At 45.9% G+C, this 24,481-nt stretch overlaps 1 protein-coding gene across 3 annotated transcripts in view; it reads right to left on the bottom strand.

The window, feature by feature from the left end:
• ssbp4 (single stranded DNA binding protein 4) overlaps nucleotides 1-24,481 on the bottom strand; it is an 87,740-nt gene that overhangs the window by 11,290 nt on the left and 51,969 nt on the right. For all 3 annotated transcript variants that reach the window (XM_076726115.1, XM_076726117.1, XM_076726116.1), the window contains exons 5-6: nucleotides 11,309-11,398; nucleotides 961-1,044 (exon numbers count right to left, since the gene is read on the bottom strand). In XM_076726115.1, the coding sequence (XP_076582230.1) occupies nucleotides 961-1,044; nucleotides 11,309-11,398 (174 nt within the window). The remainder of the gene's footprint in view (nucleotides 1-960; nucleotides 1,045-11,308; nucleotides 11,399-24,481) is intronic.

Raw genomic sequence — 24,481 nt, 5'->3', positions numbered from 1 at the left:
GGAGACACCATCCACACAGATGTTTCAGCAGAGAGGGGACAAGAGCGAGCTGGCCGGTGCGCGCGCACACACACACACACACACACACACACACACGCACAGAGCCGGCGCACAGCTAGTGAATAATGTAAAGCACCCCAGACAGATGGTTTTCAGAATTACCTATGAGAGTACACTGCTGCAACTACAAATACCCACATCCAGCGAGCCATATTTCAGTGTCAGATGATAAGAATTAATTCCAAACTCAATCCAACTATTTTAGTATCAAGGGGGAGCACGCTGATCTGAATGCAGATCGGGTACGAGCTGTGTGTTTTGGTCACAGAGCATGAACAGCAGAATAATGTTCGTATCACCATCTTCACACAGAGATAAGCACAGACAACACAAACACAACAGGAGGCTGGCTTTCAATGGTAATTATGCACTGTGTGCTTGGCGTGTCAGCGTATGTGTGTGTATTTTGAGGAAAGAGGAGTTATATAATCCCAGTTAGCCTTTGAGGGGAGGACTGACTTACTACTCTTTTTCACCCTCCTTCCTTCCTCCTCTCCTACTGCTTCCCTTTCCTGTCTACCTTTCCCCCCCTCTCCCCTCCTCCTTTGACCATGTTGTGGTGGGTTTGTGCATGAGGAGCTGCACCATGTCAGGCTCTGCTGCAATATTAATGGTCTATTGATGGACTATGGGATGGTGAGTGTTGGGCTGAGGGAGAGAGAAGGCCCTCCAGATGCACCTCCCCTCCTTACAGCTGGGCCAACACAGCTAAATTATTCATCCAACCCACCATCGTGGATGCGGCCTGTCCTGTCTGTTAGCACAACAAGGGACCTGTGTGCTGTTTGTACACTGCTGCTGTGTGAGTGAGTGAGTGAGTGAGTGAGTGAGTGAATGAGTGAGAGCAGGCTTAGATTTGGAACAACAGCTGAGAGAAGAGCGTAAATGATTTGGTCTTACCTGTCCGTGAGGTCCCATCATGGGATTGCTGGGGTTGTGTGGGGGAGGCTGCGTGTGAGGGGAAGGCTGAGATCCTGGAGGACCCTGGTGAAGAAAATCCAAAAAGATGTCAATAAAGTGGTCCGATAATGTATTTGGTGATATTCAAACCTGCTTAAGGAAAAAAAAAAAATATAATGTTCAACAACCTTGCATTAAATCCCTTTTCAGAGCGAGCGCTGGAGTTATTGACTGAAAGGACAATGTGATCTCACTTTCCTCTCGCTCTAATTCGCCATGCAGATAAATATCTTCAAAACTAGGTTTTATTTGCCCAGACTCAAAGACATCCGTCCAGAGGTTTTTTTTTTCCTCCAGCACAATGGAACTGAATGGACTTTTGTTTGTGATGCTCTCTGCATTAAAAAGCATAATACAGAAAAAAAATTCAATAGCTCTTTCACTTTTTATAAACAGTTTCCTGTCACTAGTTTTCATAGATTCTGTAAAAAGCAGAACAAGCCGGATTCCCAGACAAGTTGGGCTGCTGAGTGAAACAGAAAAATAACAGAATGTGATCATTTGCTAATCTTAACAGCACAAAGACAATATATTTAATGTTTGACCTCATCAGATTCATTGATTTTTGTAAATATCTGCTTACTCTGAATGTGATGCAGCAACACGTCTCAAGTGAGTTGGGACGGGAGCAAAAAAAAGACTGAGAAAGATGAGGAATGCTCCAAAAACACCTGTTTTGGAACAGGTGCGTATGAGAAAGAAATCTCAAATTATTTTTAATTTGGGTGAACTGACTATTTAAAAGAAAAAGTTGAAGTTCTTATATTGTTGTCTTATATTGTTTCCTGGTCTGTGCAACTGGATTTTGACTGTTCAATCACGGCAAACACAAAAACCACGAGAGACGTCACATGAACTTGAACGCACACAAGATAGGTGTGGAGTGATACCTGCCCAGCTTGGCATGGTGGAGAGACAAGACACACAGGTGAATGTAGTGTTTTCCTCAGGATTTGACTTACATGCATCCAGGGGGTGACTGTTAGCTAACATGTTGCCCAAAAGAACCCGATACGCTGACATGAAGCGGTAAAACGCTGTCGCTTCTGCCTCCTACTGGTCAAGATTGCTTAGTGCAGCTTTAATTGCCATTACAATCAGAGAGTAATTACAGCATGTCCAATTTAAGTATGTATAATTACAGCATAATTATCATATCTATTCTGCTTCATCAACACAGAATGCATGAAACAGGATTTGTCAGTGACATGTGCAGCGAGCCACATTGATTTTCATGTACAGGAGTTGTTAATTGGCAGGATGGGGTCAGATCAATTCACGAGATGGACTTTAATCAACGTTCATTTACAATCACGTTGTGTTGCCAAAGGATAATTCTGGGTGGTGTTATGTTTCTACATTCTGCCATGATGACGTCTGATCCAGCTTGAGAGAGGTGCTGCTGTCCAACGCCGTCCCAAAGCAAATCTAATTTTGGTGCTCAGTGTCACTCTCCAGAGAAATGCCAAATATTTCAACCCAATCAAACATCATTACGGCAAAATGTAGAAAAATGGTTCCCAGGTTGAGAATAACTCAAATTATTTGGTGTCTTTAAAATCCACTCTGGACTGATGACTCAGTGCCTGGTATGTGAACTGCAGAGCGAATGAAACAATTGGCTAACACTGTGTTCGGTCCACTAAAGTGAATACAGCGCAAACTTCGACCTTGTTCTCTCTGCCCACAGTAACCTCGTCTGACTCAAGCAGCAGCTGCTCCAGCAGAGAACTGTTACCACCTGAACATCAATACGGAGAAAGAGGACCACCCACTGCCAGACCAGGCTTATCTACGAGTCTGCCAGAGCCTCCGTCAAGCACTCTGCTATCAGGTAACATTACAGGTGTGTGTGCGTGTGTGTGTGTGTGTGTGTGTGTGTGTGTGTGTGTGTGTGTGTGTGTGTGTGAGCTGTGCTCCTGAGCGGTGATGAGTGCGAATATGAGCTCTCCCTCCTTTTCACAGGTGAAGGCAGGATCTTCTTCTCTCAGGTGCTGAGTGTGTGTGCTGGCTTGAATATGCGAGTGCTTGTGCAGTGTGTGCACTGAAGGGGGCTACTTCAACAGGTGTGTATCTTACATCACAGAGAAAAGATAAAGGATTAGGGGATTACCCACGTGAAATATAACCTGAGACACACACGCACGCACACACACACACACACACACACACACACACACACACTCTGATAGACATATTTACATAATTTTGCATTCACTCCGTCACAGGAATAGATGCATGTGCACACAGTGAGCCTGAAAATTGACTGTTGTTTTACTGATTTAACTTTTTTGTATATATATTTGCTCTATAAATAGACATGATTAATTCACTGATTATTTTCAGACTAATTGTTTGCTCTATAAAATAAATAAATAAATACCCATGCACAAGTTTCCGCAGTATTCAATTTGCTCATTTGTCTCAGCACAAAAGTACCCAAACATCTTAAATTTGCAAAGCTATGAAGCTAAAAAACAGTTGAGAAGCTGCAACCAGCAAATACTTAGCATTCTGGCTTAATAAATTACTTAAAGCTGCTACCTGTACAATTTTTATGTGGTCTTAAAAATTGATGGCACAAGTTTTGTTTGGAGAAAACTGAGACAGTCCTGCAGAAAACTGCTGCATTCGCCACATTTGTCCCCATGCAGGCTCGTTCTCAGCATCTGTTTTGATGTTATTACTGCGGTGCCACAGTCGTGCATTTATGAATTCCACACAAAGGGTTTGACGGTAATTTGTTGTAATTTTCTGCTGACCACCTTTGATTTATCAACTGTTTTGGCATCAGCATGTAACTCGCCTGGACTTGCGCACCTCTTCACGTGTGCTGTCCTAAAGGAGGCAGCTGCACAGACACCTTCATCTCTCCAGCCTCACACGGATCTCCCCTTCCTCTTCTTCCCTCCTCACCCCTCTCTGTCTCTCCCTCTTTTTCCCACACTGCCCACTGCGCCGCCCTCCCTGTGTGAGTGCTCTGCTGGCATCGCCGGGATGGTGGAGCGCCGACAGAGCTGAGCACCGGGAACCTGTGGGCGCTGCCACACTGGGAAAATAAACATGCCTGACTGACAGCTTGAAACGAGTGCGTTCCCACAGGCACAGACACAGTGCCGCTGCGCTGCCAGGTACATTGTATAAGAGCGCAGATTTTGGCAGGAGAGATGAGCTTGTACATACACTTGAAAACAATACTGTTCATAAGCAGAAGCACTTATTCATGGACTCACAGCCCTTTCTAAAAAGGCACAAGTGCTGAGCTCAGTAGCAGCAGCAGGGATCTCAAGATAGGTGCTTCCAAGCCTTTTGAGATATGGCAGTTGACTTTTCTTGATGCATTGATTCTATTCATCTCATTGTCAAGAGACCGGCTCGTCTGAGAAGCAGTCTCATCTTCAATAAAGCCACTTATTAACCAGCTACACAGCATACAGCGGGTCAATAATCTATTCCAGCGATCTGGAAATGTTTACTTAGTTGTACATACCGTGTACTCTGGATGTGCTGGCACAGTTATGACGTTTGTACCGGTGCCACTGTGGTTGTTCTGCTACTCTGTGTGTGTATGTTTTGGGTGGTTAACACCAGCTGTACTGGCTCGCTCTGTCTCTCAGCAGGTTCACACTGGGGCTAATGCAGCGCTAGCTCTGCCTGACCTCAGAGGTTATTGTTGTTGATGTGCCAGTGTGTGTGTGTATGTGTGTGTGTGTCTAACAAGACACCCCTGCGGGGTCTGGCTGCACTGATCCAGCTGCAGCAGCCTGCTTCCCCTCTCTACACAAACACACACACACACACACACACACACACACACACACACACAACCAAGCTTTAGTCAGTTAGGAGGACATTGCATTGGCTAACATTCAGTTCTTGGAGCCTTTGCCGAACCATAACCAAAGCCGCTTCATGCTCAGCACCAGCCATGACTGTAACCGTAACCTTCAACCAAAAACCTAAAGTTAACCCAAAAACTCAACAGCTCATCTTGTGGGAAACAGTTTTCTGTCCCAAAATGGGAGCTGAGTCCCCGTAATGTGGCTGTGTGAACACATTTTTGTCCCTGCAATGGAGGTAATACACAATCTCATTCACACACACACACACACACACACACACACACACACACACACACACACACAGCTCCTCTCTTGTTCCTCTCTATAATGTGCCATAATGGAGCATAGCTCCTCTGGCTGGGCCTCCCTGGGCCTTCCTGCTATTACATCTGAATGGGCCAGCATATGGCCTTTATGGCCGTACTGTTCTCTCTACAGGTCCCTGCAGAGAGAGGCAGAGAGAGAGAACATTTCAGCTGTCACAGAGGTGTACACAGGGCGAGTTTGAAAAGTAGCTCGGCTGGGGTGTGTGTGCGTGTGTTTACGTGGTGTTGTTTGTGTATATGTGTAGGAGCAGGGAAGAAGGAGGGGGGCACAGGGAGCGTTAAATGAAGCAATTAATAAAATCATTTTCTACCCGGCTAAGGAGATAACAGCTTGGCACAGTACCACAAACCCATCAACACAACCCCCTCGCCTCCCCACCACTCATTTCAGCTTAAGGAAGACCCACACCGCTGCCCCTGATGGACCACTAACAGAGAGAGAGGGAGGGGGGGGAGAGAGAAAAAGAGATGGAAGAGTACCAGTCATCTCAGTTTTCTCTTCTTGTTTGCAGCTGCTAACACTAGAGGGCAGTGTGTAACTGCCGTCAAACTACTGGACACACACACACGAACAGAGAGCGAGAACACAAAGCAGCCTGCATCACTGAACACAACAAACAAAGCCAGGAGGAACAGCACCACACACACACACACACACACACACACACACACACACACACACACACACACACACTGAGTGCACACTCATTGTCATTCCCTGCTAACATTCCAGAGAGAGCGGCGGTGGCAGCAGTAGGTCTCCTGCTAGCTCATGGTATATAGCATGGCAACACGTCAGCACTGAGATGGGAGCACGCTATCAGGGGTGTTTTGTCCCAGAGGACGGCTGCGAAAACGCTGACAGCCGTTTAAACATGTTAGGATGGCACCGAATGATTTATATATATCTGTGATCCCCCTCCTTAGCTGAGAGGAACGTTCAGAGCTTACAGCTGAAGCGTCACCGACACGCGGGGAAACGTGTGCGTGTTCAGAGGGAGTTCTCACATCTGTCTCTAAACAGATAAAACACACCGTATCGGAGAAGCGCTGCTGATAGGGATGGAGCATGCACTATAGGAGACAAAGGCTACATTGAAATCACTGTTTAACTGTGATGACACTAAATCTAACAGCAGCTCCAGGCAGACAATGGAGAGAGAAAATGTTTGCTGAGGACTTGCCACTCGTTTCCAAGTGTCTGTCATTCAAGGAGAATTGTTGGGTATCATTTTTGTCGCTGTCCTCTCAAGGATAAGCGCTGGTGATAAGAGTCAAAGACCGATCCTCTCCTCGCTGGGTTTCAGTTCAGGCAGAAATGAAAAGTTTTACCTGCACGCTCTCATCTGGGTCCTTTTGCATTTGCCTTTTCGAATCTTCTATTCACAGCGCTATTTCAGATACGGTCGAAAAAGAGATTAAAATGCTTCGCGTGGCTCCTTCTACGCACTCTCCCGCCGTCTTTTGTCCGGTGGTCAAAGGAGTCAAACACCTTTTCACATTCACGCAGTTTGGGCAACATGTGCGCCGTTTTGCGTGCATGAAAAGCCACATAACAACCCCGTGACCGTCCGTCTCTCCCTCAGGACCTACACTGACCTGCATCCTCCGCCGACACCGACCCCGGTCGAACGCTGGGATCTGACATCTGACCCTTGCAGGTAATGAACAAGAACTGAGCCTCCATTCTTCAACCACCTCTGCAGGATTTTCAGCCTCCCATTCACCTTTTAAAGCACACCACCTTATTTATCTGCATCTTTGTAGTACAACTGACCAGAGTGAACCCCGAGATAAGTCTTACCTTTGATAAATAAATTACTGAGAGCAGATGTCTCCTTAATTCACCATGTGCCCGCCATGTGTCAGCTTTGAACAGGTTCTTAAAATTCGTCTTTGATACCTGGGTTGCTTGTTCTTAAATGTGTAATCAAACCTAATCCTCTTGTTGTGCTTTTTGGTGTTGTCCCTGAAGAGCCGCAATTACCTGCAGTAAAACACGCTGCCCTTGACTTGGGATACCTTTTTTGGTGAGAGGAGCCATTCCGGTTTAGGAGAAAGAGGCTGCCCCACCCTAACTGGTTTACAGACTTAATGGAGCGCATTAAGTTTTGGAGTACCTGACGTACCACGTGTAGATCAGAGAATAAGGTCAACAAAGAGGGATTTCTGGGGCATTATTTGACAGATGGACCATATAAATCTCTAAAGAGCACGTTTTATCTAATTTGCTTTTGCCTGGATAGAAGCCTGACGCTCTTATTTACGCTGGTTTCTTCCAGATTTGGTCTCCTTCTCTCATTATTCAGTCCAGTTGTCTATACATCTGCTCTGTGCATGCACGCTTTGTAAAAACTGTGCAGTGAATCTTAACACTTTCCTGATCTTTGCTGAGATATCTCATGTGTGTCTATGGAGGAGCAGATGGGAGGTGAATCTGTCAACTGTCCACTGTTGATGTCGGCTGTCATTTTTGCGATCGCGCATCTCTGAAGTCCAATAAAAAAATTAAAAAAAATATATTTTTGAAAGACTTTCCTGACGTCTCAGTGTCCTCTCCTCTCCTCGGCTTTCTTTCCCTCCTCCTCCCTGTCATTAACTCGGCCTCTCCTCACAGCCTCTCCTCCCTCTTTCTCCTCCCCCCGTCATCTCCCACTTCGCTTGTCCTCCCCAGAGGGCCATGATGCAGCAGCAATGGACTTTTGCTGAGAGGAGACGAGAATTATGGGATATATAGTATATATATATATATATATATACAGAGAGAGAGATCCACACAGCATTTGTCTGTTCTTTTTGCCACTTTTCTCCTCCTTCCTTTAGCATGTCTCTCATGCCCAGCTCCTCCTGCAGCTACAGATTAAGTAAGCACGGAGCGGACACCCTCCTCCTCCTCCCTCCACCTCCATTTTCCTCCTCTGTCCCTCCTTTGCCCCTGATCCCTCTCTCCCAGGACCACAGCCAGTAACAGTGTTGGGGTCACCTATGTTAATTACCCAGCTAGTGCAACTGGGAAAAAATTCGGCAATACAGACACACACACACACACACACACACACATACACACACACACACACACACACACACACACACACACGAACAGTTCACACACATCGGAGTCGGTGAGTAAGCATGTGTCGCTGAAACAGTGTGTGAGAGTGAGAAAATAATAGTTTCAAAGACAAGGGAAATGGAGAGAGTGAGGAAATGTCATGGAGAAGGATGCCAGGCGTGTGAAGGAGAGAGGAGAGGGAGGAGGTGGCAGGAGGAGGCTGAGACCCAACTGACTAAAGCACAGACAAAATTCTGTTTTAGTCGATTTAATCCATCCACAAAACAATTCTGAGTTTTGAATCTGATGCACCTGAACACTACAGACGCGGACTGACCCGACTTCCTGTGCAACGGAGAGCAGTGAGGCGAGAATCAGAGTAAACTCTCAATGATATGCAGGAGGAAAAGATGAAAAAAAAAGTCTTCCTCCCCTTCACCTGAATGAATAAATGAACTGCAGAAAACTCAGTAGCCTGCACTTTTAGTGCCGACCGCAACCATTAGTTCACCAGGGAGTGAATGCCAGCTACCTGAGCAGAGCGTGTGGTTTCAGCTGAAGTTGAAAGATGCCATATGGACATGCTACAGCACATTTAAATATGCTGCTGTTCTGGCAACACCGTCTGTTTGATTTACCGAGCGCTGATGTAAAGTTTGGAGAGGTGCAGGGAACATTTTTCCCATTTTTTTTTTTTATGCAGGATCTCTGCTCACACTTTTATTTTTTGTCTTCTTTACCTTTGCCTGCTTTGCTGCTCAGACTAGCTGAGCTAAGCAAAGAGGAGAGGAGACAGTGAATATTGCTCTCCCCTCTGCCCATCCTGCCTGCCTGTCTGTCTGTCTGTCTGTCCATCTGTCTGTCGGCCATGCACACAGGGTCTATTTATGGAGCGCAATGTCACTCATGCAACACCATCAGATAGCTTTCTCCCTGGCCTGCTCACTGCTCATACATCATTAACATTCTCCATGACCCCAGCACACACACACACACACACACACACACACACACACACACACACACACACAGCATGCTGCCAATCAACCCCTGCAAGACAATGCATGCAGGCAAATGGCTATACAGTTCCACACTGTATGTATTTACACATCAGGCATGCTAAACGTCTAATAGGAGCACATTTGTAAAACATGTCAATCATTAACAATATGAGCAGCATTGCAGGAAACAGGACATTTTGTTATTCTTACAAGCAAATAATCCAAACTTTGACCAAATATGCAAACAGTTATTAGAGCTGTGATTAATCTGTCGATTATTTTTTCCACAGTTTTCAGTGAAAATTGTGAAAAATGTACATCGTAGTTTCTAGAAATCACTTGTTTTGCCCTACCATGTTAAAAACCCTGTGATATTCAATTAACAGAGAAGCAAATCCTCACATTTGAGAAGATGAGGCAGATAAATGTTTTGGCACTTTTGTTTAATAAATAAACTGAGCTCAAATCAAAATAACTGATTAAAGTCAATTAATTTTCTGTTGATAAACTGATGAAGCAACGAATGACTTCAGCACTAACTGCTACATTAGTAAATCAAGAGTCGGGAGTGTTTGTCATCACACTTAAAGGGATGATTCTGGGGGAATACGCTCATTTGCTTGCTTTCCTTGAGTCAGATGAGAAGATTGATCCCGCTCTCATGTCTGTGTGAAGCTGGAGCCAGCAACCAATTAGCTTAGCTTAGCATTAAGACTGGAAAGTGAACAGAAAACAGCTAGCCTGGCTCTGCTCAAAGGAGGCAAACGCTGCCAGCACTTCTAAACATCACTAATTAACACGTTGTATCTTAGCTTAGCTTCAGTGACAAGATGTGAAAAAAAAAAAAACACAGCAAGATGTTTTCCCATGTCAAGTTCTGAATGGATTAAACAAAACAATAGACGAGTTTAATTAATTAGCTTTAGGGATGCTAATAGATGATTTTGTTGCCCTTGGACAGAGCAAGGCTAGCTGTTTCCCCCTGTTTCCAGTCTTTATGCTAAGCTAAGCTAGCTGGCTGCTGGCAGTAGCTCCATATTTACTGTACAAGAAAATCCTCTCAAAGAGCTCCATGAACAATGAATTTCCCCAAACAAAATATTCCTTCAACGGCTCTTATCCAGAGACAGACGAGCATCACGGGTGTAAAGTCTTGCTCAAGGACACACAAGCAGGATGTTGAGGGGGTTAAACTGGTGAATTTTTGGTTATGGGAGAGTCTTTACAATCCAAAGACCTTCTGCCTGTCCTTCCTGTTAAAACACAGTCAGATTTATTCCTTTACTCTCATAAAAATGTAGCAGCTCCCGAAGCTTGGACTTGTAATACTATCCTGTGGCAACATCTAATATGTGCAGGTGATTTTCTTCACTTGTCTCGATAGTAATATTTCAGATTTACTCAAAGTAGTCCAAGCGAACGCAGTTTTTCACTTCTCTTGTCACCTCTGCTAATTCGGTGAACATCTTTGTGTGCGCAGACATTTTAAGTGTTACTAGTTTAATGTGTGTCAAAGTGTCAAATAAGGCTCGCGTGTGTGTATGTTTGTGTATGAGAGAGAGCGTTGGAGGGAGAGAGTGTGTGTGCGTGTGTGTGTGTGTGACCTCGTCAGCCTCAGAGACAGCCTTCAGAGAACAGCGATGACAGGAGGAATTAGTGAAGCAACACAAACCAGAGAAAATAGCCTCCTCTCCTCCCCTCTCCTCAACCGAAGGAAAAGAGAAACATCTACTGGCACGTTCGCTCGCTCGCTCGCTAAAGCGGCGGTTCGTATTTGGGCAGATAGGACGTGGCGCAACAACTCTTCAGGAGTATCTGCGGCGTCACACAGAGCGCCAGGAGTTAACAAGCCGAGCATGGGACATATGGGACGGAGGCAGAGAGACAGAGAAGGGAACACATCTGGACAGGGATTAGGACAGCTAAAGAGGCTAAAAAAGGAGGAGGAGACAGAAGGATAGGCTTAGCGACGGCGATGGGAGGGGCAGGGGAGCCGACGGGGGCGTGTGATGGGTGACGGAGGGGGTGGGTGAGGGATGAAGTCAGCGGGAAAGTTCTTTTCCTTACTTGAAAGAAGCCCGGGGGCATGGGTCCTCCTGGCATGCCATCGTTGGGTGGCATGTTGCCCATCACTGGACTGGGAGCAGCAGCCGCACTCTGAAACAAAACACAGCGTACTCTCAGCATCGGAGCAGGAAACAGTCACAGGACCATCAGCAAGGTGCTAAAATAATCCCGTTCACCAAATATAATGCAAGGAGAGATACGGAGCGGGAATTATTGGCTACAGAACTCTCAACCGTGATTACACTCACTGAATTTCTGGACACGAAAGGAGCAATTACAGATAACTGATGAAGATATGATTCTTTAGTCGCGGTTATGAATAATTTGATGAAGGGCACGAAGCTGTTTGTCGAGATGCAGATAGTTTTGGAGGAACATTAAGGCTTCAGCGTGCTTCCGGTGGACTGACTGTGGTCTGACTGTAACAGACAACCAAATCAGTTGTACCTTTCCAGAACGAGCTGGACTTGAAATGTGGTGAGAAGCTGTCAGGTGCAGAGAGGGGAACAGTTACGAACAGGAAGTGCAAAACATAGGAGACGAACTATTCTCAGATGGACTTTGTTGAGCTGTGGAAAGGTTCCAAACTGGTCTGCTGACCAACAAAAACGACGCGAAAATGCGCAAATATATTCACACAATGTCAAAACTCAACACTTCCTGCTTCAAATTAAAGTCTTCCAGTGGCGCCTCCACGTAGGTATCCGGTCAGTTTTACGTCCGCTGAAAGCAATTCCAGGATTAGATGTGAAAATGCTCCTTCGTCTCCACACGCCGCCTCTCTGATGTCCGCCCTCGCTCTTCCCTCGATATTTTCATATTATCGAACTCAGTGAATTAAGGGTTCATTCTGACCAAACCAGAGCTGGTGGTGATTGTTGGAACAGTGGAAAGATGAACCAAGATGGCTTTGGCGAGTTTTACTTTGTTTCTGTCGAGTTTGAACGCAGCGTGTTTTATGATGATAAAATTACTGTTTCTGTGAATGGAGTCTGGTGGCTTTGGCGAGAGCGACGAAACAGCTGCTTCTGCTTAAAATAAAAGGATCTTACTCTTTAACTAAGAGCTCTATCTCTGCAGGAATCCTTTCCATAATTTTGTCAGACACTTATTATAACAATCCGAGCCTGTCAGTGGCAAAGAAACACTTTTGGTGGACGAACTTTAACGGTGTGCAAACGCACATAGGGAATACATTGCAGCCCGTTTCGTGGCTGGACCGGCTTTAGAAATTGTTGTCCCAGTTAGTCACTTGGAAACAAAAACATGGGAAAATTGGGTCCATAAACACAGATAATATTGGACCAGGATTTCTACCATTTGTCCGGGACATTGGACATGTGGGCCCGCAATGGAAACCCCGCCCGAGCTTAATTTGCAGAGGACAGGCACGTTTTTATCCCAAACTCTTTTTGCATTTATCTAATTACGCCAAAAGTCTTATTTCTTCTTTTCTTCTTCTTCTTTTCCTTTTCAAAGTTATAGGAATATGAATCTGATCAAGCTTTTCTTGCCAACTTTCAACAGCTTTTATGATCAATATTAAAAACACATTTCATTGGGTACTGAGGTTCATTACGCCGCCCACCCCCATGCTTTTCTTAAATTCCCAGCATTATTTTGATCCCACTCCATATCGATGAAAAATGTAAAGAAACATAAATTAGCACCGCAGTCTTGATTTAATCCACCAACCCCAGTTTGAACATGGCCCCCAAATCAGTTTCAGGCTCTATTTCCTTCATCTTTGCTCTCAATCATAATGATTTTCAGCATCAGCAAGACGGGAGATGTGACACTCGCTGCTCTGGTTTTCTACTGAGGCGGACAGTCAGCGTTTGGTCGTGTCTGCTGAGCTCTGAGACGTTCTCACATGTCCAGCGTGATGATGAGAGGAGGACACAAAAAGTCACCCGGAGAACAAACTCTCAGTCAGCATGTGGAGCCAGTCTGTGAGTTACAGGATGGTCCAGAGCTGCAGAAGAGGGATTCTAAAGCTACAAACAGCCCCTCCTCCATACGGACACACTGACAATGACCACAGTCTTTCCTTCACCCCAACTGAAGAGCTGCTTAAACGCATGTTGTGCCTTAAACAAGTAGGTGGCAGATCAGGAAACTCCTCATTTTATTGATTAGGTTGGAGGGCTTGATCATCAAAATCATAGCTTTAATGTCGCCTTTTTAATTTACAGAATCTGTTATATATATATAAACCACAAAGTCTACACACACACTCAGACACACAAACACAGCGCTCTCCTATGGTCCCTTCCCCCCACTGTAACTAGAGCTTCACTCACTTCCAGAGCAAACAATCCCTCCATCTCTCGGCTGACCCGCACGGCCCAGACACTAACTAACGGGCCCCGGGGCCATGAGGCAGGACACACACACAAACACACACACACACACACACACACACACACACACACACTGCACTGGTAAGAGGGTGTGAATCTACAGGACTGTGGACGCGTCCACAGGAGTCAGACACGAGCACAAAGTGGACATTTAAACAGACGGAGCTGACGAACAAGAGAGACGGAGAACAGGGGAAGGAGAGACAGAGGGATCCGTCAAAGGGTGACGAGAGGTCGGACAGCGAAAAACAAAGATGCTCCTAGAGTACTCAACTGTATCAGTGTCAGCCTCAACAAGCATGAGGAAGAAGTGAAGAGTATCCAGTAAACCACAATGTAAAGGGGTGAGCTTATCAATGCCCTCAGCATCACAAAGCCACTCATGACAACTCGAACACTTTTCAAAACTTCTGGAGGGTCCCTGCAGCCTGGTGGTCCCGGACCTTTGTTGCATCCACGTGTCTTAGCTCAAGTGCTAACTAAACTTGCTAAGGGCAAGTACTCGACCTACGTTTACACTGACTATTGGCTGATAACACAAACTGTTAAATTAGGTCCTTGCGACACACAAATTAAACGTTGGGTCTATTCTGTGTGATAGCAACTAAAGCGTCTCAGCTGGAAAGGCGCTGCGTCTCCAAAGTGCTCTGCAGCGCCCCCAGTTGGGTGCTTTGAGAAAAGCAGGTGGTGATTTCAGCAGGGGAAAAACACGCACGAGAAACACCTCTAAATGCACCGTTAATAAGTTTAAAATGAGCCTAAAATTGGCGTCGGAAAAACTGATCATCAATCATCCCTTCGACTGATGACATACAATCCAACTGCCCATACGCACAAGCCTATCTTGGCGTGTGGATGTGGTCGGACTGGTCTCGGATCAGTTACGAATGGGCCCTATTTTAAACCATGTCTTTTCCAGCTGCCTCGTCTTAGATGGAGCATCTTTACAGGATCTCCCACAACGACAAACAGGGATCAAAGACACCTCTGACCTCAGCTGGGCCCCGTAAAATGTATAAATGTGAGCTGTTATCGAACAATGGGAGGAGAAAATAGGCTAAATGCTGTATATTACACACATGCACACACACACACATTTAACCAGCTGTGGTGTATCGGAGAGCATTATCCAGTCGGGGGAGAAAAAGAGAAAAGGAGGATGGAAATGAAAATGAGAGAAGGAAGAGGGAGCTGGATGAACGGCGGGGCATCTCACGGAGAGGAGGAAGAGTGAATGGAAGTGGTGCTGGCATGTAAGTATGTGTGGCGAGTGTGTGTGTGCGTGTGTGTGTGTGTGTGTGTGTGTGTGGCTGCCTGCCTCAACCAGCCAGCGAGGCTCCACAGTACTCAGGTGAAGCAGCAGCAAAAGGCCCCTTCTCCTAGTTGCCATGACAACCCCGACCTCAGCTCCTGCTCTCCAGTGCCCATTAAAACCCTCAGGCCGTCAATCATCAGCATGGCCAGGGAGCGGGAGAGAGAGGGAGGAAGAGAGAGAGAGAGGGAGAGAGAGAGAGAAGAAACAGAGATGGAGTTTAAAGCAGCCTGTGGCTTTTGATAGCTGCCCTGTTTGCCACTATCTCCCTCTTTCTCTTCCTCTGCACACAAACAAACCTGATACACAGCACCTGAACAGTGTTAACTCCTCACACACATCACTCTCCTCTGCCTCACTCCCTCTCTCTCTCTCTCTCTCTCTCTCTCCCCACCTCCGTAAAACCATCCGAGCCGCATTTCACGACATTATCTTCATTCCTTTCAGATACATTTTCATCCACGCCATCTTCACTCGGCACCCGGTTTTAACTAACGATCCCGCTTGTTTGCTGCATGCCACATCTTCAGTCTTAATTCTGCATCCATCCATACCTCCTCCTCCTCCTCCATATTGGAAAAGGAGCGTCTAGATCAATTAAGTATTCGATAGTTTTGAAATCGAAAGCTCTCTGTTCATTTGCTCGCGACTCGAGTCTCAGTTTTTTTTTTTAATTTTTGAGGGAAACATACATTTTTTCCTACTTTTCCAGGGAGGGACAAACTCATTGATGCCTTTTTTCATGTCTCTGCTAGCAATTTGAAGGCGCGTTGAAAGGTGAAAGCTCCTGAATATCTAGAAGATCAGGGAGCAACCTGTTTAAAGGCTTTTTTTTTTCATTTTGAGAAAAACACTTAATCGCTTTTTGCTGAGACTTACATGAAAAGGTCAATGCCACTCTTGTGTCTGTATGGTAAATCTGAGGGCAGAGCAAGCAGCTGGTTAGCTTAACTTAGCATAGAGACAGAAAACAGGGTGAAACGGCCAGCCTCGCTCTGTTCAAAGGTGTTCAGAACTGCAGCGTGTAGTTCAGGTACAGCAGTAATTCCCAACCTTTAATGAAATAGTTCAATGTTTTTCGTAAATATGCTCGTTCACTGTCTTGCCAAGAGTTTGTTGGATGAGAAGATTGATACCGATTTCAAGTGTAAGTATGTAGCTATCACAAACAGAAGTTAGCTTAGCTTAGCATAAAGGTGGCGAACAGGGGGAAACAGCTCCCTAATTAACGTGTTGCATCTTAATTGTTTAATCTGTAAAAATCATCTGGTGGGCAATTAGTGAGCTTCAGAGGTGCTGGCAGGTACTGTGTTATTTCCCCCTGCTTGCAACCCTTATGCTAAGCTAAGATAACTTCTGCTTGCAATGGCTTCTTACCACACACAAGTGCCATCAATCTTCTCATCCAACAAACTCGTACAAGAAAGTGAACAAGCGTATTTCCTGAATACATTGAACTATTTCATTAAAAGTTGGGAATTACTGCTGTACCTGAACTACACGTGTGACTAATATGGCTGTTTTACTCAAAATGTTTATCATTTTCCAAAAGCCGAAACAGGAGATGCAAAAAGTGGGGCTGCTGTGTCGTCATTTTATGTTAGCTCAAACAGGCTAATCTCACTAGCAAACATTTTCAAAGTGTAAGCAGAGACATGAAAAAAGCATCTATGAGCATTTTCTCTCCGAGCAAATGAGATAGTCCTTGTGTATCATCAGGCATGTATTTGATCATTTCCTCCAACAGAAGGGGGCTGCTCCCCTTTTGCCCCTGGTTGTGATCCTCTTTAGCTCCGCGGTGGAGGCTGGCTGGCTAGCCGGCCGACTGGATGGCCCACAGACAGTGAGTGAGCGGCTCTATCTGCCCGGTGATCAGACCTCAGCTTCCAGGGGGTAATGGATCTGCTGTTATCTGGGTCCAGACAAGCAGGCCAACACACTGCTACCTGCTGCCCACAACAACGCTGATACCGACCTGTTAGCGCTTGTGTGAGTGCGTCTGTGAGTGTGTGTGTGTGTGTGCAGGCCTGTGTTTCTTTCAGATCATAAGGTTAAGCCTGACCTGTCTGGACTGACCGTACAGTCTTCAGCGACCCCCCTCCCCCCACGCACACACTCTCTGTATCCCAAACACACCGAGAAACACTGTAACATGCTCACAAACACATAAAAATGTTAAAAGTCCATACTGGCGCCCTAAGGCTGCAAACACAAAGTTTTCCACATGTGCGCGCACACACACACACACACACACACACACACACACACACACACACACACACACAGAGTCCAGTCCAACTCTTCTACGAGCTTACATTATTCACTCAAGGGCTCCCTGCGTCTCTCTCTCTCTCTGTCTCATTCTTCTGTTTATATCTGCTACAGTCCCTCTTTTCCTCTCTCAGTCTTTGTCTGTGCCGCAGCTATACAAAAAGAGCACAAATCATAAATACTGCTGAAAAAGCAGATGGGTTGAAGCTGCTAATGCATAGAACTTGTCCTTGGTGCAAGAGGGCTGCAAACAAAGGCTGAGGCTTATTCATGTGCGTCAGTTAAAACTGAGGTTTGTGCAGGCATAAACAGGGGTGTGTGCGTACGAGTGCATGCTCCATTCGCAGACAAACTTTTGGTTTCGTCTGGCTTCCTGCGACCCGGTAACCAAACTCTCCTCTCCACGCCGCTCTTAACTGTCATCGCCATCAACCTCTCCTCTCCTCTCAGCTCCCCCATTTGTCCTTCTGTCACAGCCCTCCCTCTCCTCCTCTCTCCCCTCAGCTTCAAGTGCTCCAACAACTCTGTCAGTGAAGTCAACTCTATAAAGATTAGCAGAGAGGCAGGAGCGTGTAAGCAGGGCTGCCGGCCGACAGACGGGTCTAATCGATGGAAGATGGAGAGCTGTTGGGCTGCTCTGCCAGGAACCCGACTCCCAAATGGAAATGCCCTCGGTGGCAGGAGCTGCTCCCTGCACAGGCGTGCAAACACACACACACACACACACACACACAGGTATGCAGCCAAATATGCTCATTCACACACTCGCACACACACACACAGTGACTGTGCATGGGAGCATACTGTATATATTACACACACACACACACACACACACACACGCAGACACATATGCCGTTGCCTTCCCATAGCTCCGGCAGCTGTTATGTCAATCAGGTGAATTAATTACTGGTAAACAAATCTGCTTGGGATCCCCCCACAGAACACGCGCACACACAAACAAACACACACATACACACATCTCTCCTCCTTGTATCCCCAGCATCTCTTCCCAGTGTCAAGGCCCCAGGAGCCTGGAGCTGCCTCCCAGCGACCCAGGCACCGCTCCGAGGTGGAAGCCCAGAGGGAAGGAGCTGTGGCTGGGGGACGCCGCAGCGGCTCTCCCCCTGCTGCCCCGGAGCACCTGCCTTTACTCCCGCTGCTGCCTCTCGGGCTAACCAATCAGCCTATGACAATTTACACATACCACCTGACAGGAAAGACACGCACACACACACACACACACACGCATACACATTTGTGCACGCATACTGTACATGTGCACAGACACCTAAAAAAAAAATCTTCTCTGAGAAGAAACAAACAGAAGCAGAAACAGACAAGTCTGCTTGTCAGCTCCTGCCTCCTGTTTACATGATACTGATGTGGTGACTCTCTGTGGGCTGGATGGCAGCTGACAGAGGGAGGGGAGGGAACCATACCACATGACGACAGACAAAACAACCCGAGATCAATGAAAGGAAAACAGGCAAAAACACAGAGAAACAGAATGATTGAAAGTCTGAATTCACTTTCAATGTGCACATTTGAACAAGTGAGAGTTCGTCCTTTCATTTATTACAACTTGCATCTAATTTTCATAGTTTTGGTCGTTCAATGAGTTCAATGTTGCAAATCTGATAAAGCATGAGCAGCCAGATGATCACACAGGATTAAAACAAACCTCCAGGTTAACCAACACTATCTGGAAGAAAAGACGAAGTACAACAGTAACATTAATACCCAAACTCCAGCTTCTAGAAAGTGAGGATTTTCTGCTTTTCCATCACTGCAAGTGGAAAATCTTTGAATTTTAAACTATATTTGATGCAAAACAAGCAATTTAAACATGCTGCTTTGGCCTCTGATGGGCACCTTCCACCATCGTCACACAGTTTACAGACTCAACGCCTAATCAATTGTTTGAAAACATTATTTATGAATCTAGAATGTAAATAATCTTCAGTTGCAGCACTGGTACAACTGCAAGACTGATGAAACAAGGAGGCACTAGCAGGAAGGGTTTAGCTCAACCCTACACGGAGCATTAGGGCTAAACACTAAGCTAACTGGAAGTGACACAAACGTGCATAAACTGAGCGCGCGAAACACATTCAGTATTGATGTAAAGTAATTTAGTAGCTGGACTGCTGACACACACACACACACACACACACACACACACACACACACACACAGAGGCATAAACACACACACACACACCCACAAACCTTTATTGGCGGTGTCAGTAGATAATGACCAAAGGTTGGCGGTGGCCTGCTGCTCGCCCTGGTGACCCTTTCTAACACAGGTCCCCCCTGCTGGCACTGCTCTTTAATTACACACACACACAGACGCACACACAAACACAAACACACGTGCACAGACACACACTGACACGCAGCCCCCACCCCCTCTGCCCGTGGCCTTTCACTCCCTCATTAGGCAGTTGGTGTTGGGTGGAAAGCCACCAGAGAACCAGAGGACAGGGTGTCATGATGACGCTCTGTCGTGTGGAGGCAGACTTCCACAAAGCACTTAAAGCTATATGCCTAATTGAAGATTATTAATGCTGCTAATTAGGGAATAACAGAATGCTCGGAGCTTGGAGACAAAACCTAATGTGAAGAATACCAGAGAAAAATGAAAGGTGTGTCGGCATTTATCTGAGAGAGAGAGGGGGGGGCACAGGAGAGAGAGGTGATTTTATCAGGCGCTATCTCCCTCCTGTCATCTGAAATAACTGGCCGGTGTCAGGCTCTTATTCACTGAGTCCACACGTGGACTCTGTATCCAGCGGGGCTTCAGTCAACGCTCAGCTCTGCGGGTCAGAGAGGGCTGCAGATCAGGATGGAGCAGGTGGATCATCCACTTCACAGGAGATGGTGCACTAAAACAGTTTAGACACTGGTAAAGGCTGCGATGTGTGTTACAAATGTAAATAAATATCCCCCAGTGTCAAACATCTGCAGTCAGTGTCAGATCCTTGTCCTGTCATTCATCAGCTGCCCGTCTGCACCAATCACAGAGCGAGAGAGAAGCTCTGCTCAGCCTCCGTAGACCAGAAAGCGATGCAGCCAAAAGACATGTCGCGTATTGCCCACCAGGCGAGATGCTCACTATTTTCAGCTGCAAAACCTAAACCTCCATCTCCGCTTTCATTGTCACTTTTCACTTTCCACCTACACGTAAAAAAAAAAAAAAACACAGCAGAAAATCAACAGGTTCGCAGCGGCTGTCTGAGGTTTGTAGAGTATATTTTAAAATCTCATTCGAGGAAACATTGAGGAGAAGCTTGTGCCACAAAAAAATATGTAAATTCTAAACAATTTGTCACCAAAAAAGACTCCAGGAAAGCAGCGAACATCTCGGGCTGATGATGAATAACAGCGTTAGAGGATCCAACAGTGGCATTTCCTTTAACATATACTGTACAGTCCATGTGCACGCACATACACACACTCAGGAACATGGACTCGCTCTCACACGTATAGGTGAGTCTGTATAGGGACTACACACAGTGACATTTAGCGAGCATCACCAAGTGACATTTACATATCTGCAAATGTTTTTCTCTGTAGGTTCAGACGTCTTCGCTCATGTTTCTACATCCTACAAACCGTCGCATTTTCTGCTAATTCCATTCTTTATGTTTTGCTGTAACGTCTGTCTCCTACAGGTTCTGCATTTACAGCTTTATGAAGGAATACAGGAAGAGAGTTCAACAATAAAAAGACAAAATGGCAATTAGTGAGCACAGAGGAGGACGATGCTCTGCAAAATGATCGTTCTTACTGAGCTTAGCAACACCTTAGGAAACAATAATGACAACAATAATAATAATGGTACCATCCTACACACAAACAACACTGGAAATCATCCGTGTTGCTGATTTTTCCTAGTCCCCTACAACGAGCATGTTTTCCCAGGGTTTTGTATTCAACATGCATCATTTCCTGTATATGCACCAAAGCTACACATCTGCATCGACCGCTGAACATCACCAGCGCCGACAAACACCAGCATATGGAGGAGAGGTGGTGCTACGTGAAAGCAGTGCGTGGTGAATGCTAATAAGCTGCTGTTCAGAGGAAAATCTTTCATGCTCATGTCTCCGTGAACAGAAAACTTGTCGTGTTGGGGGCGTCCTAGTGGCCAAGGCGCCCTCACACCAACTTCAGCGCTATGTGAGACCTCCTCAGGAGAACCTCCTCGTTCTTTTCAGTGAGGCTACTAATCAGCTGAACCTGGCTCAACTTCACCGCAGCGCTCCGTCACTCTGCAAAATGCTGCTGTTTTCACTGTTTTAAAGGCCTGCTAAGATGCTGACCATGTTCGTGTATGCTGGACTGTAAGCACGTTTGCAGCAGAGGAAGCACTCCTCATCGTGCAAAGAGCTTGCAGGACTTGTTGTACGGATCACGATGGTTTCCAGAAGAGGGAGGGATCAGCAAAACGCGATTCTAACCAAAATGTAAAGGCTTTAATGGATCTCATTTTCAAAGACGACAGACTCTATAGAAAATCTACACGTGTACCTTTAGAGACTGAACGATCCTGTCGATTAATTTCGCTGCAGTTTGTCTAACCTACAGACTCACTTTCACACTTGCCACTGTTGGAATCTGTTGCAGCTAAATCTTTGCCAAGATTTAATAATATAACATAACACTTTATCAGCCAGACCTCCTACGGGACTATTAAAAATGAAAAGAGTCTCTGGCAACCTTGTTAGCAATATCTACCACCTCCTTATTCTTTGGCATTCTTTCATATTCTCCCGCTCACTTCTCACTCTCTCTCTCACTCTCTCTCTCTCTCTCTCTCTCTCTCTCTCTCTCTCCCTCACTCTCTCTCTTTCTCAAGTTATGCTCACACAACTGGATTTTATTTCTGCAGAGCCGAGAAGGTGCAAGATGAAAAGGAGAGGGAAGTGGTGGTACCGTACAGTGTGAAGGTAGAAAATGGAAAGAGAGAGAGAGCAGCCGGGGAGTTACAGTCGGGCTGTACACGTTCCTCAGCGCCTAAAGCAACACGGCGGACCTGAAAAGCTGAAGTCAGACGTCTTTAGCTCGAAACAGTTAAAGAATTACCATACATTATCCTGCGTAATGTGGTAATAGCGAAAATGAGCTGAGTAAACACTGTGCAGGGGAGACAGAATAAGAGAAATATTGGGGAAAAAGTTACAGCCTGCGAGTGAATTCATTCCACTGTAACAACAGAAACACGCCTGCACATTTGACATTCAGGCCAAATTCTCACCCGTCCACTCGCTCAGTCCGCGAGTCCGACACTTATGTTTAGCAACCAGCAGACCAGACATTTAAAACCATCTCACGCCAGTCTGATCCACTCACCCCATTTCTATTTTAGACTATATGTATGTGTGTGTGTGTGTGTGTGTGTGTGTGTGTGTGTGTGTGTGTGTGTCGGACAAGGCAGGAAGAGGCATTCCCACAGGAGCAGTCCTCTTGAGCGCCAGACATTGGGGGGTTGGGCGTGTGACACACACACAAACACACACACACACGTTCATACAGACATGCTACCAATGTCATGTCCCAGAGACTCTGATCAAAACTCCCAAATGACGAGATCCCATTCAAAGCCTTTGATAATGAGATTCACGGGATGCTTTTACACTCGCAGTGACAGATTCTCACGCGCCTCATTGGCCGTCGTCTCCTCCGTCAAACTAGTGCAAACATGATAAGAATTACTGAGACATTAAGACCAAACACACGTCAGTTAAACTTCAACTTCAACAAACTTCAACGAGGAAGTTCAGAGGCTGTAGCACATTTGTGCAAACTTTAGTCCACCTTTTATTAAAAATTAACTGTGAGCCAAAACAATCATCGCTTCACACAAGTGCACACCAAATATTTTTATTCACTTAATCGTCAAACAAACAACCCAGCCGATCGGGGTGAGCATCTCTAGATTTACAGGCTTGTAGCAACAGACAAACACACCACGACAAACATCATCTGTCCTCCCCAAACAGTGTTCAGATTTCCACCAAGTCCAGTGCCAAGTTTAGCCTGACGGGCTGTTCTGGTCCTGGTCCTGGTCCTGAGGTTAGTCAGGTTTGAGTTTTTAAACTGAGTGGCCTTAAGGACCCAGGGGCCAAACGCCACCTAACCCTGTCTCCTGCCAGACAGCAGGAGGAAAAGGAGGAGGAGGAGGAGGAGGAGGAGGAGGAGGTGAGGCGAGACAGCAAACCACATTCCCAAGACAATGGACGGTCTGTGGGACTTGCTGAAACTCTGAGGGCCCTGGGGCATGTTGAGGAAAGAGGGAAAAATGGAGGCAGAGAGGAAAAAAGAAAGATGTTAAGAAGAGTAAGAAAACAGGTTAGAAAGAAAAAAGAAAGACAAAACAAAGATAGAGAGAGAGAGAGCGGCCAAATAAGGAGGAGGTGTAAGAGGGAGGGAGTGCTGGCTCTGCTGTAGGGAGCCGATGGGACGGGGCTGCTGTTCCTCTAGTTTACCTACGAGCCCTTTCAGCACAGTCAGACCTCGTGTTTCATCCTCTGCTACGTTCAGGTCACGTCATACAAACCATAAATATGAGCCGTGATGTGGGAGCATCCACCTCCTGGTCCAGGGTTTCCCCCAGGAAGCTGCTTAAGAGGGGTAGCAAACCCCAGCGGAGCACCTCGTCTCTTAATGAAATTTCTTAGCGGATCAACATTGTTGCTGTTTGAAAATAGCATCCACGGCTTGTTTCTACCTGAAGGCTGAAGGTGTTTTAATCTTGTATCACAGTCACATGCCGTCACTGTACAACACTGAAGGAAACCCTGTAAGCAGGAGGCCTGATTCCCTGACAGCTACGATATCTCCCACTTGGCGAAAATAGCTGCTGAAGTCAAAGTCCAAAAAACTAGTGCCAAACTAGCGGCACAGTAATTGGAAATAAAATCCAATACTAATACTAACACAGCTGAGTCAGCTAATTACAGCTGAGCTACCTGGTTTAACTTGAAACCAATGCAAATACTGTATGTAATGTACTGTATGTATAACAGCTAATTTAGGCAACTCTTCCTTTAATCTGGGGTGATTATGGTGCTAGACAATGGGTAACCACCTCCGAATAATGTCTATAGTCATGTTTCCAACTAACTGTCAAGTGGATTTGAAGTGAACTTTGGAAATGTCGCCAAAAAAAAAAAAAAAAAAACGTGAATTAGGCACATTTCCATCTACTGGAGTGAAG

The sequence above is a fragment of the Chaetodon auriga genome, chromosome 3, assembly GCF_051107435.1.
Source record: "Chaetodon auriga isolate fChaAug3 chromosome 3, fChaAug3.hap1, whole genome shotgun sequence".
In the NCBI taxonomy this organism is placed as follows: Eukaryota; Metazoa; Chordata; class Actinopteri; order Chaetodontiformes; family Chaetodontidae; genus Chaetodon; species Chaetodon auriga.
The sequence above is the reverse complement of the archived record's forward strand: the minus strand, read 5'-3'. Positions and strand labels throughout refer to the sequence as shown.